The sequence below is a fragment of the Labeo rohita genome, chromosome 20 (assembly GCF_022985175.1).
Source record: "Labeo rohita strain BAU-BD-2019 chromosome 20, IGBB_LRoh.1.0, whole genome shotgun sequence".
NCBI lineage: Eukaryota > Metazoa > Chordata > Actinopteri > Cypriniformes > Cyprinidae > Labeo > Labeo rohita.
In genome coordinates, this window is record NC_066888.1 from 23,219,460 (window position 1) to 23,241,276 (window position 21,817).

The window sequence follows — 21,817 nt, forward strand, 5'->3', positions numbered from 1 at the left end:
AACTGATTATTAAATAGTTTACTTAAGTTGAATACATGCTGGTTTCCATTACGGAGTTCAAGATAAATCCTTTCATTACTGCTGGAGCTGCCAGTTTGCTAAATTTCAAATGATAATGCACTTGGGTTATTTGGCAACCCAGCGCTGGGTAAATATTGGACAGAACACATGCTGGGTTATTTTTTCTGGTGAAAAAAACACAGCATATGCTGGTAGGTATGTTTTGATGCTGGGATGCTGGTTAGGTAGGTTTTGATGCTGGTTTAAGCTGGTCCTTTGCTGGTTTATGCTGGTCCTTGACCAGCAACATGACCAGCAAAAACCAGCAAAGGACCAGCTTAAACCAGCTAAGGACCAGCATAAACCAGCAAAGGACCAGCTTAAACCAGCATCAAAACCTACCTAACCAGCATTCCAGCATCAAAACATACCTACCAGCATATGCTGGTTTTTTTCACCAGGGATGCTGGGTTATTTTATTTAAGTCAACTATTGTTTAAAAATTAGGCTATTATATTGCTGGCTTAAAATGGCCTGGAACTTATAAAAAGCACAGAATTACTAGAGGCAACAGCAATAATCAAAAGATGAACAAGCTTAACACATAGACAAAATACATGACAAATTGCATTTATTTGAGTGAATACAGCATAGTTTACAATATTAAATACATTTAAACTCGTTTAACAAGCATTCCAGACATAAAAATGTGACAATTAAAAGTAGCATTTTAATTTTGGTTTATTCAACCGTTCTCTGTAGTCGCTTTTTACCGGAATAGCGCTAATTCTCGTACCGGTGTGTCGCTGAAATCTGAGCCGTTGAAGGGTTGCTGTTCGCCGGGGGAACTGCGAACTTCAGACCACGACCTCGTGTTTCACTCGCAGCTGAAAGATGTCGTGACTGACTCGAAAACCTGCCCATAAACAAACAGTACGGACATTAGAGAACATATTTTAACATAAAATTAAATTAATTATTCCTTATGTTGCATTGCATAAAATCATACAATTTACAGCACAGTAAAGAGTTTATAAATGAAATAAAATGTATACAAACCTTTCTTTTGCTGGAGAAGTGCACCAAATCGGCAGTGCTGAGAACCGCTCTTTCCTGTAGAGGACTCAAAAAGCCTGTGCTCTGACTGTAACTCAGCAGCTGGGTTGTTTCGTCAGAGACAGGCTTAACCCAGCGGTTGGGTAGAAAAAAATAACCAAATAACTAATCATTAAAAATGACCCAGGTAAAAAATATTAAAAATAACCTAATAAAATGACCCAATGTGCTGAACCCATCATTTGGGTAAAAAAAAAAAACACCAACACCTAGGTAAAAATCTGAAAAAACAAAAAAACAAAAACAAAAACAAAAAACTAATAAAATGACCCAATGTGCTAAACCCAGTATTTGGGTTTAAAGTATTTTATGTTTTTATAGTTTTATATATATATATATATATATATATATATTTATATATATAATTTTTTTTATATATTTGTTTTTTATGTTTTGTTTTTGTTTTTTTGTTTTTTTGCTGATTGTTGCTGCTGAAATGGTCAGTTATTGTCATGTTTTAGGCTGTACTAATCATTTGGACCAAAAAAAAACAAAAAAAAAAACATTATATTATAGACTGCTAAAAGTTATAACAAATCAAGGAGGAGAGTGGCAAAAAAAAAAAAAAAAAACCTCTGGAAAACAAAAGGCATTTGTGGTTGACTAAACTGAACCAGGATTTCCAGGGCAAGAATTTTAACAACATTCGTGCTTATTGCTTATTTATTTCCGGTCAGGTAGGTGAAATATTAGGCTAATATCCTAGCTAATACTGCTCATCCCTGGTGAAAAAAACAGGTTAGGTATGTTTTGATGCTGGTTTAAGCTGGTCCTTAGCTGGTTTATGCTGGTCCTTGTGTCTGAATTTACTTTGCTGTTTTCATTCATTCTTTCAACTGGACTATACTAGTGGACTAAAGTAGGGAATAGTAAATAAGGGTATATAATTTCAAACACATCTTGATTATTCTTAACTCTTTATCCCTGTAATCTCGAACAGCCAGTCTAGCTTGTCTTCAGCCATAGGGATCTCCTCAGGGTTGAGAATGTGCAACATATCGTCAGAATTGGGCTGCACGTAACTGCGTCACAGAGTAAATTAAGAATGAGGAAGAAAACGTATGTTTTACATAACAGCAACAGGGGTTTCATGTCAGATAGTTATCATACATCTGTTAGTCTTGCCTGAGATCGATAGATAACACAAACTTGAACTTCAAGGACTTATCTGGCTCACAAATGAGTGCTGCTCATGGACCAAGCAAAATGAACTACAAACAACCACAAGTTATGATAAAAACAACTTTAATCTGTTGATTTCCCAGGTTATATGATAATTACCAATAATAATAAATGTCTTGGTTACATGTGTTACACTTTAAAACAGCCATTACAATACATATCAGCTTTCCGCTCCATGATTCTATCCTTGTTTGTTTTTGAAACAGCTCATCTGATACTCTTCCTAAAATCCAGGAGAGTCAATACAAGATGCTATTTCATCTTGACCCACATTTTTTAAAGTCCAGTGGTCAAATGACCATAAACACCCTGTTAGTGGGATAAAATCGACCACTATCCCATAGTTGCAAATCTAGCACCAGAGTGACTTGATCAAACAGAGTTTAACAGAGACATTCTCTCTGTACCACATATCATCATCATCAAAATGAATACTGAAATGCTACATTTTAATGTTGTGAAACAGGTTTTTTGGTGGTACTCCAGCCTGTGTGAAATTACTTAGCAATCATACTTGCTTTTTGTCATCTTTTATTGAAAAAGCACATGGGAATGGAGCTTATTTTAAGAGTTGTATAGTGAATGCACATAATCCACAGTCATGATTTATATCATAACCAGTTGGAATGATTTTCAATGCCCTTGAAATCACATAAAACACAAAATAATATCTAAACAAGCTACAGTGGTAATACTCGAGAACATAAAGACAAACAAAAGGAACAAAAATACCTTGCTGATTAGGATGCGTTAGTTTGTAAGTAGTAATAAAAAACATATTTTAACATAACTTCAAAAGACTAAATGCTTGATTTAACAATTTACAAAACCAGTTCATAAATTACATAATATAGCTTTGAGTTAGACATCATGCTGAGGTGTGTGCAAGAGTATGCTGCATGTTAGAGAGGTTATAGCATTGACACCAGCTGTATCCAGTCAAGAGCTCACAAACAGGAGAACGCTTCTTCCACGCTCTGTTCATTTTAGAGCAAGGAGTGGCTTTTGACTGCAGATAACCTACTGTCTGCACACTCCAGAGGTTTTCTCAAATTACGTGCATGTCACCGAAGGACAATGGACTGGAGTGAGCGCACATTTTTGTGTCCATCACTTTCTGTAGCTGACAATAGTGAGATGTTGTAAAGGTCTAAAGTAGGTCAGGCAAGTGGCTGTAGACCGAGTCAAGCAGCGTCTGGCTTGCTTCTTGACTCTTTACTCCCGCAATCTCAAACAAGCGGTCCAGCCTGTCCTCCGCCATCGGGATCTCCTCAATAACATGAAGCTCCTCGGGGTTGAGAATGTGCAACATATCGTCGAAGATGGGCTGCAGGTCACAGGGGTCTAGACGCACCTGCCGTAGCACCGTGTCCTTTTTCTCTGCGGGGCAGAAGATGGAGTGTTGTAATTAATTTATTAATTTATTATTCATTATACTATTTAAGACCAAATACTAAAAGAAAAGTGTCATATTTAATAGGAGTAACATTTCTTATGATTTGTTTGTATATTTTAAATTATTAAACAAAGCATCCAAAACAGGGCAATATCTGACTATTTAAATCTTTCAAATTATTTAAATTAAATTTTAATCTAATTACTTAATTCTTATTATAGTTAATTATGACAACAGAATAACATAAGATAAAAAATATTTAATAATAAAACATGTAATATATATATATACACACATATATATATGTATATGTGACCCTGGACCACAAAACCAGTCTTAAGTCGCTGGGGTATATTTGTAGCAATAGCCAAAAATACATTGTATGGGTCAAAATGATTGATTTTTCTTTTATGGCAAAAATCATTAGGAAATTAAGTAAAGATCATGTTCCATGAAGATATTTTGTAAAATTCCTACTGTAAATATATGAAAACTTAATTTTTGATTAGTAATATACATTGTTAAGAACTTTATTTGGACAACTTTAAAGGCCATTTTCTCAGTATTTTGATTTTTTTGCACCCTCAGATTCCATATTTTCAAATAGTTGTATCTCGACCAAATATTGTCCTATCCTAACAAACCATACATCAATTGAAAGCTTATTTCAGCTTTCAGATGTTGTATAAATCTCATGTGACTTATGACTGGTTTTGTGATCCAGGGTCTCATATATATAAAAATATATATATATATATATATATATATATATAGAAATACAACTACAAAATATTTACTGCATGATTTATACACAAGTATTCAAAGGCAACCTTTCTAGAATTATTTGAATATTTTAAACGTTCAATGCAGGAACAAAGCATTCACAAGAGGGCTATATATTATAGATATTACTACAATACCTTTCAGCACATTTACTTACAGTACATGTTCATTAATTTAAATTGTTAAATTATGAGAACTGAATAAAATATTACTAATTATGAATGACAAAATGAAATGTGTGAACAAAAATGTAACATTTCTTATTATCTAAACATATTTGAAAGGGTTTAACAGCAATGCAGGAACATAAAATTCCCACAAGGAGGCGATATATAGTAAGATATTACTACAATACCTTTCACCACATTAAAGGTGCAAAGGAGTATAACAAATTTAATTACTTACGCATTCATTAATTTAAATGGCTAAATTATGAGAACAGAAAATATTACTAAATATGAATGAAAATTAAACGTGTTTTTTAAACATGATTTCTTATGATCAGATTTTTTTGCATATTTAAAAAGGTTTAATATTCAATGTAGGATCATAAAACATCCACAAGGAGGCAATACAGTACTTATACTGTAAAAAATGACTGCAATCATTTTCATCACAATAAAGATCATCAAACACCCTACTGAAGTATTTGAGGAAAGCTGTTTACACTATCAGTCAAAGTCTTTGAACAGTAAGATTTTGAATGTTTTTTTTTTTAAGAAGTAAAGAGTCTGCTCCCAAAGCTTGCATTTATTTGATCCAAAATACAGCAATATTGTGAAATGGTTACTATTTAAAATAACTGCTTTCTATTTGAATATTTTTTTAAAGTAATTTATTCCTGTGATCAAAGCAAAATTTTCAGCATTATTACTCCAGACTTCAGTGTCACATGATCCTTCAGAAATTATTCTAATATGCTGATTTGCTGTTCAAGAATTTGTGTGTGTGAATGAAGTTATAGAAATTAATACTTTTATTTAGCAAGGATGCTTTAAATTGATCAAAAGTGATGATAAAGGCATTTCTATTGTTACAAAAGATTTCTATTTCAGGTAAATGGTGTTCTTCTGAACGTTCTATTTTTCAAAGAAACCTGAAAAAAATTATACTCAGCTGTTTATAATAATATTAATAATAATAATAGCAGCAGATCGGAATATTAGAATAATATCAGAATCATTACTGGAGTAATGATCCTAAAAATTCAGCTTGGAAATCACAGGAATAACTTTAATTATATTAAATATGAAAATATTTTCCAATAGAAAACAGTTATTTTAAATAGTAAAAATACTTTAGAATTTCACTGTTCACTTGCTGTACTTTGGATCACATAAATGCAGGCTTGGTGAGCAGAAGAAAAAAAAAACATGAAAAATCTTTAAGACTGCTAGTGTAAATCTGAGAAATTCGGAACAATTAAATGCTAAATAACATCATATTTAACTTTAAAATGTTAAATTATGAGAAACATGTAGAGTAGAAGAAGATTATTAAGGGAAAAAATACGTTCATACATTATAATGGATTTACTACTACTAACTTTATTAGCAGTGTGTTTTTCTAGCTGTTTTTCTTCCTGTTTACCAATGTGTTCACCCACCTTTGGTTATGAAAGAGCCTGTTCGGCTGAGGGCAGAGTCCTTGCTGGAAGTGGAGTCACAGCGCAGCAGCGGCTCTGATTCGTCGGTGAAGAATCCTTTGGTGCGCTCCATGGGGGACTGCTCCACCACCACACCGGGCGACTCGAAAGGCTTATGGCTGGGGCTCAGACAATGATTTACATTCACAGCCGTCATTAGCTTGTTCAGGTCAACCTACGACAAAAGAGGCGTCACAGTACATGTTAATGACAGTGATGAGAACATCAATCTGGCACACATTTCTTCAGAGATTGTTTTTCATGCTGTTCCGAACCCACAAGTGTATCCTGTCAGAACAAACAAAGTTTTCTTGGAACAACTGTTATGTGAGTAATGGATTCGAAAGAATGAGGGTCTTTGCTGATAGAGAGCGATGACTGTATTAATGTGTGGGCACTACAAGTGTATCTCTATGCGCTCACGGCCGGGTCAGCACAAAGGGTTCAGCCTTCGCAACCCTGGACCACCCACATGAGTCCTGTCCCTGTTGGCCTTTGCGTCAGGGGAGGACAGATGAAAAAGATCCAGCACAGCCAGAAATTCACTGCCCACAGAGCACATGGCCTGTGTTACAGTCACAAAACCCCCTATGCGCAAAGCATACTTGTTATGCCAGTGTGTTGGAACATTAATGGTGCATTTCCCAAGAACGAGTCACTGCACAGGAAGTCGGTACAGTCCGGATTTTATTACCACAGTCTGAGACTGTTCTTCAGTCTGTATTGGATGTGGGCACCATTTTAGCAAACTATGCACATTAAGTGAACTTCTCCACAAAACATGCTCAGTATAATCCATGTGCAGGCCAATTTAAAGGGACAGTTCACCCAAAAATGAAAACTCTGTCATTAATTACTCACCCTCCTGTCTCTCAAGGCTCAAGCTCTGGGATTTCATCAAAAATATTTTAATTTGGTCTTACGGGTTTGGAACGACGCGGTGAGTAATTAATGACAGAATTTTAATTTATGGGTGAACTATCTCTTTAAGTACAACATCTTGTGTGCATAGTTTGATCATGTCTAGTTTTAAAACAATATTTCATTTATACGCGGTTTATCTGAAAGTTATTGTATTGTAATGTAGGGGAGGGGGGGTAACTTTTATGCGCATTTTTACCTTTATAAAGCCATTTTTTTCTAAAAGTATTTATCATCTTTTGAATTAGATTCTTACATTAAACCAGTCCATTACAATGAGAAGCTGTTAGAATTTAAATCAGTATAAACAAAATTCATTTAAACATATTTAAAATGATTTAAAAGTAAAAAGAAAGCCCAATTTAAATGTGAAATTAAAACCACCAGTAGGTGACATTAGGTCACTGTTAAGTGAGTCATTGCGATTGAACCGAATCACTTAACGGTTGATTCATTCATGAACGAAACACCGTCATGTTGCTCAGGCTGCGTTTACACTAGTGCGTTTTCGTTTTAAAAAGCATAACTTTTGCTACGGTTACGCCTGTTGTTTACACTTCTCCGGCATTTTCAACCCTCGAAAACTGAGACTTTTGACAACGCTGCAGATCCCGTTTTAGGCCCCGTTTACACTAGTGCATTTTCGTTTTAAAATGAAAACGATCCTCATCTACGCTAGCGTTTTCTCTGCGTTTCAGAAACACTCTCCTTCTACACCAGTGGTTCTCAACCTTTTTTGGGCCAGCACCCCCCTACCCATTATTCAGGTCCCTCACCGCCCCCCATCAAATAAATTGTAGTCTAATTGTCCTCACTGAATATTAAAGTTGATTATTATTATTATATTTTGGTGAGTAAATACCACGTTTACACATGCAAATGGAAGAAATGTAAACCCTACTTTACTATATTTCATAGATTTTGTGAGGATATTTCAAAGTTAAAAACTAAGTACAACCCTAATTCTTGAAAAGTTGGGACATTTTGTAAAATGATAAAATCTGTGATTTGTTCATTCTATTTAACTTTTATTTAATTGACAAAAGTACAAAGAAAAGATTTCCAAAGTTTTCACTGACCAACTTAAATGTATTTTATAAATATAAACATTTATTTATAAAATATTTATTTATTTATTTATTTGAAGTATGCATCCCACTCCAAAAAAGTTGGGACAGAGGCAAAATAAAAGTGAAAAGGTTATAGAATAACCAAATAAACTGCTTTGAAACACAGCAAGCAGGTGAATAGGTAATAGGTGAGGGTATCATGTTTGGCTATAAATGGAGCTTCTCAGTCTTCGCAAGCAAAGCTGGATCATGGCTCAAAATGTGTTTATATTAACAAAATAAAATTAAGCTGGTCAGTGAAAACACTGGATTTTTTCTTTGTACTTAAGTCAGTGACATATACTTAATTTTATGGCATTTTACAAAATGCCCCAACGATGGGAAACATATGGTCCTCATTTTCAAAATAGTTACTATTTTAGTGCTGTCCTGATTTATATATTTGTTACAGTCAATTAAATTTCAAATCTTGCTTTTTGTCAGTTTGGTGTGCCACCTATAATAATAATAAGAAATGTTTCATAAGCAACAATCAGCATAATTTCTGAAAGATCATGTGACACTGAAAGCTGTAGTAATATACTGTAGCTTAGCATGACAAGAAAACACATTTTAAAACACAAATTGTTATATTTGTGAGCTTTGAATAAACTCTTTAGAAATGTCGTATTCAAACCAGCTTGCAGCCAATCAGCAAACAAAAAGTATTAATATTAATTTTTCTAAACAAGAAAAAGCATCTCTTGCTTTATCGTGTCTAAATGCTTGCTATTGTTTGACGCAGCAGCTGCGCTACAGACAGTCAAGCAAACACTAAAGTACTGAAGTCGTTGCTAAGGAAATGATACACAGTCAAGTCAAGGGAGAAGGTCCTGTCTGCAGCCTGCAGAACGGGGTGGAGCTGCATGTGGGGCGGGGCTAGATGTGTCGTCCCGCCCACAAATTATATCATTGGTTAATGACGCCAACGCGTTATTTTATCAACGCGATTTTATTTCCACTCGTTTGTCGCTGCGTTGGTGAGTAGTTGAGCTACGAGTTTTGTCTTATTTGATTAGTTGTAATGTTTGATTACAACGTTGCGTTCATTATGTCACTAATGAGCGATTGTATAAGGAGATGTGAAGTAGTTAAAAATAGACTGCCCTTGTGTGTGTGTGTGTGTATTATTACATGTTGAATGTATGTGGTAACAACGGAAGACACAACAGGTGGGCCTCTGCTAATAAAACAGTGATGTTAAACTGCTATTTTGTATGACCAATAAAATGAAATAATCAAACTGCATTATCTTCATGTTCTTTGAGTTTATTCCTCTTCATATATTGTTTAGTCCAACGCTTTTGGACTTCCAACTTTCTTTAACATGAGGTAATCTCTATATTTTATCTCTACATGTACACATAATTTATTGTGAAAGGTTTTGTTATCAGAACAAAGCAATAGCTGTCATGTAGTTCTTATTAAAATGGCACTTTATCAATTCATAATTCTAAGACAACATTTTCAAAGAAACTTTAAGTGTTGAGTTGGTGACAAAAAAAATACACTAAATACAAGTAAATGCGTAAATAAAAATAAAAACCCATAAATAATTTAAATTTGCAAATAAACATTAACCGTTGTGATATACAGTTCTTAATGCACAAAGATATGACAGATCGAAAGCAGGAAGTGGATGCTTGCTTAGAAATAATAATGAAATTTTGCCCAAAATAATGAATTAAAACATATTGTTTATTTTTGTATGTAAGTTAATATCACGAATGATATTATATATATATATATATATATATATATATATATATATGTATATAGCTTCAGCTGTGCTCTTAACCGCATTTCCTGTTAACAGAGGTGTCTACGTCATTAGCCAACTGAACCATTTATTAATATCACATGTATACAACATGTCACATGACCATTCACGCAGGTGCAACCATAGATATGTATAGGTAGATTCCCTATGGCGGACGCGTGTAAGTTCTAGGAGCGGTCGAATGATGGATCTACCTGCACACATCTATGGGTACAACAATGAGCATGATGTTATTATTTACATGGTCGTCAAGGATACGCAAAACAGCTGTGTTTGTAATGATTTTTGTTGGCGAAATTGAGCAAAAACAGGAAATATGCCGTCTAAAACGTAAGTCTCGTAATATTACCTTCTTGTTTGTTGAACTGTTGTATAAAATCAATCCATGTAGAGACAGAAATGACACGCCGTCGTGTAAATAAAATAACACGGCTATTTAGTTTGTTTAATAAAAGAACAAGGAACCTGTTACATAGAAAAGGTGACCTTAAATGACTTCTATTGTGGTATAAAAAATAAAATTAACTTGACTGTCAAGGGGGGCGTGGGTTGGCCGTTATATATTATGGAAGAGGAAACTGAAATAGACATGGTGACCCCTAAAAAAGCTCTGGTGATTCCCAGATTGGGAAATCCTGACATAAGCTATTAAAGGAAGCATATAATAGGCTGGGCAGGTATTCAGACTTCACAAGTGAAACATCCAAATTATAGGAAGGGCGGAAAGCACCCCATTTCCGGGAAAGTTTCCCTTGGACTCAGCAGTGAATAATCAATTCAACACAGAGAAGCAGACCATTACTCTGAGAGATCACATTTAGTCATTCATTAGTCACCCCACACAAAGAAAAACAGCTCTGAACTCAAAGACACCAACAGGAAAATGGCAACACAATAGGTCAGGCCAGTTAATATAGGAGTAATGGAGCGTTACAGACCATGGACATTTCTCTGTCCTTACATTGTTTGCACTATTGCAAAAGTACATCAGTTCCAGAAAATCTGGTAATTTCAGTGAACAGTTAGTTAACTCTACGAATACAATACACTAAAGTTTATGCAGTTATGTGATTTACGTATTTATGAGTTTGTCTTTTTACTTCAGAAATATTGTATTTGGACACAAAACAACAGTAAGAAACAAGCTAACCGATAACACCACTCCACCCTGTCCATAAAGTCAAGCATTAGTGCTGAAAGGAAGGAAGTAAGTGTGCCGCAGCACATGCCAGACACAAAAATAGCCACTTTTTACAAGCGAAGCCAGAATGAGTACAGCAATTACCGATCCATCTCTCTGGTAAGCACTGCTGGCAAATTGTTTATCCATCTATATTCAAATAGAAAAGCTTCATGCCCCCAAAATTTTGATTTTTGGCAACGTGGCATTGTTTTCATGCCAGTTCGGCATGTTTTCGCACACAACTACTGTAATGTGAAGGACTAAAATCAAAAGTCTTATGCTCATCAAAGTTTCAAAAATACAGAAAAAAAGTAATATTATGAAATATTTTTTGCAAGAAATTTTAATATGCTTTAAAATATAATTTATTTCTGTGATGCAAAGCTGAATTTTAAATCAGCCATTACTCCAGTCTTCAGTGTCACATGATCCTTCAGAAATCATTCTAATATGATGATTTATTATCGGTGTTGGAAACAGCTGTGCTGCTTAATATTTTTTTGTAACCTGTGATTTTTTTTTCCAGAATTCTTTCATGAATAAAGTGCATTTATTTAAAAAACAAAAATCTGTAATAATATACACTATCGTTTAAATGTTTTGGGTTGGTAATTTAAAAAAAAAAAAAAAAAAAAATTCTCAGCGAGGATGTGTTAAATTAATAAAAAGTGAAAGACTTGTGTTAAGTGAAAAAAGTGAAAGACTTTTTTTAACATACTATTGTTAAAAAATATTTCTATTTGGAATAAATGCGGTTCTTTTAAACTTTTTATTCATTAAAAAATGCTGGAAAAAGTATCACAGGTTCCAAAAAATACTAAGCAGCAAAAAACTGTTTTCAATATTGATAATAAATCAGCATATTATTAATAAATCAGAATGATTTCTGAAGCATCACGTGACACTAAAGAGTGGAGTAATGGATGATGCAAAGCTGAATTTTCATCACATGGATAAACTATATTTACAGTATATTTACAGTATATTAAAATAGAAAACTGTATTTTTGAAAAAAAGTTTCAAACATTCACTGATGCTCCGGAAGGAAACACGATGCATTAAGAGCCTGGTGGTGAAAACTTTTGAACAGGATGAAGATGTCCAAATTTTTCTTATTTTGTTGAAATCTTTTTTTTTTTTCCCCATTTAGTACTGCCCTTCGGAAGCAAAGAAGATACTTGCATGTTTCCCGGAAGACAAATTAAGTACAATTTTTAAGTCAAATTTTCACCCCCGGCTCTTAATGCATCGATTTTCCTTCTGGAGCATCAGTGAATGTTTGAAAGTTTGAACATTTTTTAATAGAGGTGTTTGAGTCTCTCAATTGTCCTCAATCTGAAAATATGGATCTCAAAATCAAACATGCATGCCACTGTAAATAAATAAATAAATAAAATATAAAAATAAGTAAATAAAGAAAATAAAAATACGTAAATTAAGAATAAGTAAATAAATGTTAAAAAGAATACATTTTAACTTCCTTCAAAAACCCCTAAACTTGGAGTAATATATATGTATACATATCAACAATACATTATTGCAGAATCCATATCATTTGTATAATACAAACTAGAGCCATTCATATCTAAAGTCGAGTGTCAATGAAATCAGCAAACGCATTATTCTAACCACACAGTCTATTGTTTAGACAAGTTGCATGTCGCAGGAAGGAGGATGGGTGTACACCCAAATATCTCCTTTATTCACATCCAGCAGACAAACTGTTCGCAAACGTCTGAAACCATAACATGAACGCTGTGCCATCACCCACCCTAGGACACAAGCCACAGATGTGGAAAGTGTGTCACTCCCACACTGATCTTATTAGCCACGGCTAACACTGCTCCAGACTCAACAAGACCACCAGCACACAGCGCATGGTCCACATCTGACTATACAAAGCTTGGCAGTGGAACTTCAACATTATACATAAAAAAAAGAGAGAACAGAGTTCTTTCTTTCTTCTTAAAGGTTTGGAAAACCTGTCAAAACGCATTATATAAATAGTAGCACGGGACAGACAGAGTGCTTGTGGTGGCTTTCAGACGGCGTCTAAAAGTTGTGGGGCTGTTTGGCCGGCACCCATGACAAGTGGAGCGATGGGTGTGTTTATTCTCTGAGGGCCCTTATCTGAGGTTTACTTGCATGCTGAGTTCAAATGGGATGACTTTGTATCCTTTGTAACTCATTAAAGTGCATGTCATTCTGTTTATAGGCAGAAGAAGAACTAATAACATGAATCTGGGAAAAAATATGAAATTATATAAAGAAATTATGAATTCTTCTTTTCTTCTTTACTTCCCAGACATTTGTAAACAAGGACGAACATACCTAAATGTCTTAATGGTTTTGAGACACATACTGACGTCTTTTTCTTTCTTACCATGTGCAGTTCATTCAGCTGACGGGAGGCTGTGCGTGCTGTGGCACTGTGGAGCATGAGATACATGTGATTTGATCTAGAAACATGTGGCTCTGATGAATGCCGCCCTGCCTATGATGTTTCATCCTCTTTGCTGTACCGTTTTCATTCAGCATTGCTAATTCAATATCAGATCTTGTAAGCATCGTTGTGGTTTTGCTTAAAGAAAGAGAAAATGCTCTGACCAGGTCCATTTAGTTCTCATGCTTCACGGTTGACTTAAAATAAAAAATAAAAAAATAAAATACAAAAATAAAACAAAACAAAATAAAATAAAATAAAAATAATTTGGGACCATTGTTGGTTAGTGGTTACTGATAAACTTACATTTACTGTCAATTAAAATATTAATATTAATATTTTTTAATAATATTCAATAATTCACAGAAGGAATCAGAGAAAATGGTCATGCTTCTTTTTCCATACAATGAAACTGAATGGAGAATTAAAAAATAAAATAAAATAAAATATGGATTTAAGGGTTCCAAATAACAAGGTAGAAAATAAACAAAATTAAAATAAATTAAAATAAATAAAACAGCAGTTTATTAAAATAAAAAAAAATATATATATAGTTAAAAAACAATACTTAAAAATAAACTAAAATTTAAAAAACTTAATATAAAATAATATTATAATATTTTAATAATATATTCAGAATGACAAGGTAGAAAAAAGGGGGTTCCTATAGTCTAAAAAAAATGTTTCTTCCCTATAGGTTTCTAGCTATAAACATCAAATTAAAGAGACAAAGTTTAATTAAATAAAAATATTTTATATAGTTAAAACAATACTTGTAAAACCTGAAAAGTTTTTATAAAATATTATAAAATAAAACAAAGCAGAAAACAAACTAAAATAAAATAAATAAAATAACAGTTTAATAAAGTTATATAATTAAAAAAACCACCACTAAACATTACTAAAAAATAAACTAAAATTAAATAATAATATATTTTAATAATGTATTCCGAATAACAAGGTGGGAAAAAAAATGGGTTTCCTACTGTCTGACATTTTTCTTTTTTTCCTGTAGGCTATACACATCAAATTAAAGAGACAAAGTTTAATAATATAAAAATATTTTATATAGTTAAAAAAAACAATACTTGTAAAACCTGAAAAATTAAAATAAAATAAAATAAAATAAAATAAATGTATAGCAGTATTCCAAATAATAAATTTTGCATTGGCTAGTTGGTTCACTGGCAAGTTGGTTAGTTGTTATTGATAACTTCTATTTATAATTATGTATATTTCTATAGCAATTAATGGTTTAAAAATCACAAAAATCTTCATGCAAATATATAAACAAAACATGAGGTCGAATGAAGTGAACATATGAGCACAAGTGAACAGGATGTGCTCTGCAAAGCAATGACTTTGCATTACCTTCACAGGCGTATGATCATTGAAAGTCAACACCCGTACTGGCAATTAGGTGATTATGAGGTGGTGTTGACAAGCAGACATATAAGTCTGAGAGTCTGTATCTCACTTTATCTTGGTCATATCACTGGCATCAAAATGAGTCCAAAAGCCTTAACTTCACCATCTGCTGTGACCTTGAGACAAGGACAGAGTAAATAAAGTGGCCTTTATAAAATCTGCACACAGGAAAGACTTGAAAGTCTAAAATGAAAGTTGATGACTGATCCTCCATCTCCGGTAGCCTGTCAGGCTTTTGTGATTAGTAATGCAGCTCAATAGGATGCAGCCAGGAGTCACGATGGACTCATGTGGTTTGTTTACTCTTCTGTGAACATTTTATCCAAATAGAGTGTTATTAAACCTGGGGTGTGTGTGTCTGTGTGTGTGTTATGTAAGTCTACATACACATGACTACTTGATCCATTATTGTAGCCTGACTAATACAACAGCTTGTGGCTTCACCATGAGAGAACAAGTTTGATGTTGGCTGATATATAACAATACAAGCACTTATTACTTATACTTATAACACAGTTATTACTTATTAATTAATTACTTATTAAAACTGTAACCATTTTGAACACATTTTTACATTTATTTAATAATAATAATAATAATAATAATAATAATAATATCAATTACATATACAGTTATGTATAAGGACCCTAGACCCACTTAATACTTAACATACCTGCAATAAGATAAATATGTGTAAAATATTATTTGATAAATATTTAGTTTTATATTGTTACATTGTTTTTTTCTGCATAAAGTGTACAGTACTGTATTGTCAGTTTTTTAAATGATTTATTTAAATCAATGTTTCTATTTGCATATAACAGTTTAATTATTTTTCAGTTGTTCAATTGTTTTTGTTTATTATTTAATACATCATATATATATATATATAATGCTATTTATTTTAATTAATATTTTTGTTTATATAGCCATTATTTATTTTAATTAAATATATTTATTTTGTATTTATTTACTTCTAACAATTTTTGTTATTTTCATCAATTGTTTGTTTATTTAGTTATTTATTTACTGATTATTTATTTAATATATGTATTTAGTAAACAACTAAATATTTAATGTATTTATTTTAATCATTTATTTAAATCATATTTATTTTAATCAATATTTTTGTTTATTTAGCCATTCATTATTTATTTTGATTAAAAATATTCATTTTGTATTTATTTACTTTTAAATCAATTTAATTATTTTCATCAATTGTTTTTGCTTTAGTTATTTACTGATTATTTATTTAATATATTATTTGTTTAATATATATATATATATATATATATATATATATATAGTAAATGGCTAAATATTTATCTATTTATTTTAATGTTATTTATTTTTAATCAATATATTTGTTTATTTAGCTATTCATTATTTACTTTAAATAAATCTTTGTTAATATTCATTTATTTTTCTTTTTGATTTCTTTTTAATTTTTTTTTATTTTAATAAAATTAGTTTGTTTAGATAGTTTAATCTTTTTTATTATTTATTTATTTTAACATTTTTTACTATTGCTTTTCTCTAAACTATATATGTATAGTGTTATTTTCGTTAACGAAAACTAAGACGAAAAATGTTAGTTGACAATCTTTTGTTCCCATGACTAAAATGAGATGACAATAATGTCAATAAAAAATAACTGTGACAACAGTTAAAATGTATTTTAAATAATAAAAATCATACAATAATCTCTTTTTATTTTATTTATATAAAAAGGAGACAAAATATTATGGTGGACTGTTGTACGTGCATCTACTACACAAGCTTTTATGTGTGCGGTTGCCAGATATCAAGCGTTCAAATCCCCACATCTTTTGCTTAATTGATGCCTAATGGATGCCGCCATGTTCAGGTCACATGACCAGCTGAAAAAGACTCGCTTCATCCTGTAATCATGGCTGACTGCAAACCTAAAACCTATAGTTGCTTACCTGAGGATTGTCTTCCATGACGCTACGTATCTTGTCCACCACGTCAATGCGGCGTTGCCGGTGAAGGGCATTGATCAGCTTTGCCAGGTTGGCGTCGCTGTCACGTATGGTCCAGTGCTGCAGAGCAGCGTACGCCCTCTCATGATCAGCTGAGTATCCGTTGGAAAAGGCGGCCACCTCTCGCTCAGTAGCACTGGCCAGAGACTTATACATGTCAATCCACTGACTGCCAATCTGTGCTGCCACCAGCTTCAAGATGTCAACACCTAGAAAATGAGGGGAAAGGTCAATCCTATGTTTATCCACTGTAAACTGTAGTTTGAAACTCAAAGACAATACAATGCTCTCAAAGTATTAGCTTTGACAACCTGTACTAATATACAGTTTGTTTTCTTAAGAATTAATGTGTTTATTCAGCAGGACGTATTACACTGAAGACTGGAGTAATCGCTCCAGATGAAAATTCAGCTTTGACACCACAGGAAAATTACATTTAAATATAGTCAAATAGAAAACAGTTATATATTGTAATTATACTTTTTACTTTTTTTGATCAAATAAATGGATGTGCTGTTGGTGCGGTATAGTGTAGACAGTGAGCGAATGGAATTATACAGTGCAGAAGGGCAGCGCTCTAGAGTTACAGCACAACAGCGGCTCCTGTGAAACATGCTGTCCCATGGATAAGGTCATATGAATGACCTAGATTGATGTCTGTGTTCATATACTTTGGTGTAGAGTGACAAACAGATGCCTCCTAGGGAATCCTTTTAAGAGTGAACCCTGAAGCAAACCCAGGGAACCATGATAAAAGTTTTTTAACTTACACTATACGCATATACACAAAGTTTTTGAACAGTACGATTTTTAATGTTTTTAAATGAAGTCTCTTCTTCTCACCAAGCCTGCTTTTATTTGATCCAAAGTATGGGATATTAGTGAAATATTTTCACTATTTAAAATAACAGTTTTCTATTTGAATATATTTTAAAATGTTATTTACTCTTGTGATTTCGAAGCTGAATTTGTAGCATCATTACTCCAGTCACATGATCCTTCAGAAATCATTCTAATATTCTGATTTGCTGCTCAAAGAAACATTTATACATCTAACTTTTATAAATGTCTTTACCATCACTTTTGATCAATTTAATGCACCCTTGCTAAATAGAAGTATTCATTTCTATAATTTCTTTGATTTCTATAAACTTTATAAAAAAAAAAAAAATTATACCGACTCTAAGCTTTTGAATGATTATTTTAAATAGTAAAAACATTTCAAAATGTTACAGTTTTTGCTGTACCTTCGATCAAAGAAATTCAGACACATTAGACATTAAAAAACATATAAAATTTTAATGTTCAAAAACTTTTGACTGGTAGTGCATATAGCATATTTCCACTTAATACAAGTTTTTGCTCATAGGGGTAGGGATCTCAACGCACCCCCAAACTTAAAGGAGAAGTCCACTTCCAAAACAAAGATTCACATATAATGTACTCACCCCCTTGTCATCCAAGATGTTCATGTCTTTCTTTCTTCAGTCGTAAAGAAATTGTTTTTTGAGGAAAACATTTCTGCATTTTTCTCCATATAATGGACTGATATGCTGCCCCGATTTTGAACTTCCAAAATGTAGTTTAAATGCGACTTCAAACGATCCCAGCCTAGGAAGAAGGGTCTTATCTAACGAAATGATAGGTTATTTTCATTTTAAAAAATATTTTTTTTTATTGTCAAACGTTCGTCTTGCCTTGCAGTCCTCGAACTCTGTGTATTCTGGCTCAAGACAGTTAGGGTATGTCGAAAAACTCTGACCGTATTTTCTCCCTCAATTTCAAAACATTTCAAAATCATCCTACATCGCTGCAGAAGTATGGACCCAGTCTTTGCAATGTGAACATGCAAAGAAGATCAAACACCCTTAATAAAAAAGGTAAAACAGCGATATAGCACGATTTCGAAGTTGAGGGAGAACAAGAGTCCAGGGAGGCAGACTAAGACAAGACGAGCGTTTGGCATTAAAAAAAAGTATATAAATTGTATTATCTTTATTAAAATAACCAATCATTATTGGGATCGTTTACAACCACATTTGGGATTGTTTGAAGCCACATTTAAACTGCATTTTGGAAGTTCAAAATCGGGGGAACCATATCAGTCCATTATATGGAGAAAAATGCTGAAATATTTTCCTCAAAAAACATAATTTCTTTACGACTAAAGAAAGACAGACATGAACACTGTGGATGACAAGGGGGTGAGTAAATTATTTGTAAATTGTTGTTCTGGAAGTGAAGTTCTTTTCCTTGATGTATTAAACTTCAGCATGTACTATAACTCATCTCACACCATTAGTGCTATAATCATGAAGAAAAGAAGAAGAAAAAACGCACAACAATGTGCTAAAACCACTCAAAACACATTGCATTCCACCTAAGGAGAAATTTATAACAAGCACCACTCAAGTTTACTTCAGGAAATGTGCAAATCTACATTTAAAAAAAATACACATAATTACTAGTGGCATCAGAAATAATCAAAAGGTGAACACAATTAAAAAAAATGCTTGTTATTTACTTAATATTTATTCAACTTAATAAATGATCATTTATTGGACTTATTAATAAATGTTAATTTCCAACCTATTTTAGGTTCATTTTAAGCAAGAAATATAATAATTGTCAAGCAACAGTTAAGTTAATTAAAACTACCCAGAGGGCTGGGTTAAACATTTAACCCAAATTGCTGAGTTTGTCCATATTTCATGCAGCGCTGGGTTGTTTTTAACCCAGCATTTTTGTTGTAGTTGTATTGTATTGTCATTTAACATTTAAAAAGTGAAATTACATTGGGTATAAACAGTGAAAATATAATATCGAACAAGTAAAAAAAAAACAAAAAAAACACTATAATAATAATAATAAAATCAACTGTTAAGTCTTAAAAATGTAAGACACTTCCATGTATCAATAACTATATACTTCAGTTTCTTAAAATCTCTTTTTAAGAGACTATGCTGAAGCACAAATCTAAACCATGTACACTTTCATCAAAAGGACCCCAATGTAAAACAACACAGATCAATGTAATCCATGTTGAATTAGTCTCTACAGAAGATAAACGTGACTGAGTTCGGCGTAACAGGATGACTGTAGGGGACAACTGCTGCTGGAAGGTATTAAAGCATCTATCTGTAAGCCAGATCTGTCTTGTTTGGGATCCATCTGTAGCAAATTCGCCAGAGCTCTCAGGAGGATAGCGTGCCACAGACTGTACAGCGGATCTAAAAATGCCAAGGCCTGCGGGCTGCCCATCCTCTCGCCTGTTGTTCCAGAGGTCGCTTTGGCATGACAGCGCGTTAAAGGAGGACGGGCTCCGTCTGAGTGATCTAGGCCAAAGTCGATGGGTCGCATGATGCTTTCCCATGTCTGTGACTGTACTGCGTGACGGACTATGTTGCCCTAGTCCCGAAGGCAACTTGTATGGATTGCTGGGAAAACACGTGTCACTACTATCTCAATGTACCAAATGCTATCAGATATTTCCAGGTTTGTATGTGTTTCACTCAGCAATTAAATTTATTTATTCACCCTCACATCATTTCAAACCTGTAAGACCTTCGTTCATATTCAGAACACAAATTAAGATATTTTTGATCAAAACCGAAAGCTTTCTGACCCTGCATGACAGCAAGGCTTAGAAAGGTAGTAAGGATAACGTTTAAATAGTCCATGTAACATCAGCGGTTTAACTATAATGTTATGAAGCTACAAGGATACTTTTCGTATGCAAAGAAAGCAAAAATAACAACTTTATTCAGCAATTTCTTCTCTTCCGTGTCAGTCTTCGATGTTTGCAACAACATGAGGGTGAGTAATTAATGACAGAATTTTCATTTTTGGGTGAACTATTGATTAAAACTAATATGACTTGAATATTTGTTATTATTAATTATTATTATCAATAAAATAATTTTAATATATTTGAATATTTGTCTAATTAGGTCTCTATACAGCAAATCTATCTATCTATATCTATATATATTGATGAAAATAATTGTACGTGGTACGTATTGGTAGGTACCTTGGTTCGAGGGGCACGGTTTGATGTGATTTTGGTACAACAGAAAAAAAAAAAACAAATCTACTATGCTAGGTTTCTTTTCATTTATTTTAAACAGACAATAGTACAACTTGTAATTTTTTCCACCTACATGTGAAAATACTAAATATTATATCATATCAAATTAATGTCATATAGGCTATAAAATCTGCAGTACATATATACATACAAGGAATAAATACTTAAAATATATTTAATTTAGTTAACTGATAGGGGAAAAAAACTGTGCGACACATAACCTAGCCTATATTTGCTGAGTTTCAGTTCAGTTTTGTGACAGTAAGGAAACTCAAATGGCAGAAAGCAACATTGTATTTGTTTTTTTCTTTAAGTTGATTGCTAGTATGTGGAAAGTTAAAGTAATCGCACCAGTCTTTCTACTTCAAAATTTTACATTTAAATTTAAAATTTACTAGCAATTTCTTAGTGACAACAGTTTCAAAGTAAAGCATTGCTTAATGCTTAAACAGTTTTTAATCATCAAATGAGACATATTTAAGATACATCCTAGCTGTAAGCGACTGAGCATTTGTGATCGGACCACCCTATATGCATCTTAATACCAGCTGTGAATAGGGTACTTACAAAAGGCGTTATCCAAAAGTGGAGAAACACCTTATGGCTCATTTGCATTGTACGAAGACAACAGCTTATCAGCCACAGCCATTTACAATAGAACAAAGCCTCAACGTCTTCATATGAGAATTCAAATGAGGTGGCAAACCAGCTGCAACAGGTCTAGGTTGGCTGCGAAACAAA

The 21,817-nt window shown here is 32.9% G+C and overlaps 1 protein-coding gene across 1 annotated transcript in view; it reads right to left on the reverse strand.

Annotated features, from left to right (window-relative positions):
• Positions 1–2,463: 2,463 nt before the first annotated feature.
• Positions 2,464–21,817, reverse strand: part of tnfrsf21 (tumor necrosis factor receptor superfamily, member 21) — a 33,215-nt gene continuing 13,861 nt past the window's right edge. The window contains exons 4-6 of the mRNA XM_051138923.1: positions 16,933–17,198; positions 6,084–6,297; positions 2,464–3,678 (exon numbers count right to left, since the gene is read on the reverse strand). Coding sequence (XP_050994880.1) covers positions 3,449–3,678; positions 6,084–6,297; positions 16,933–17,198 — 710 coding nt within the window. The 3' untranslated portion in view covers positions 2,464–3,448. The remainder of the gene's footprint in view (positions 3,679–6,083; positions 6,298–16,932; positions 17,199–21,817) is intronic.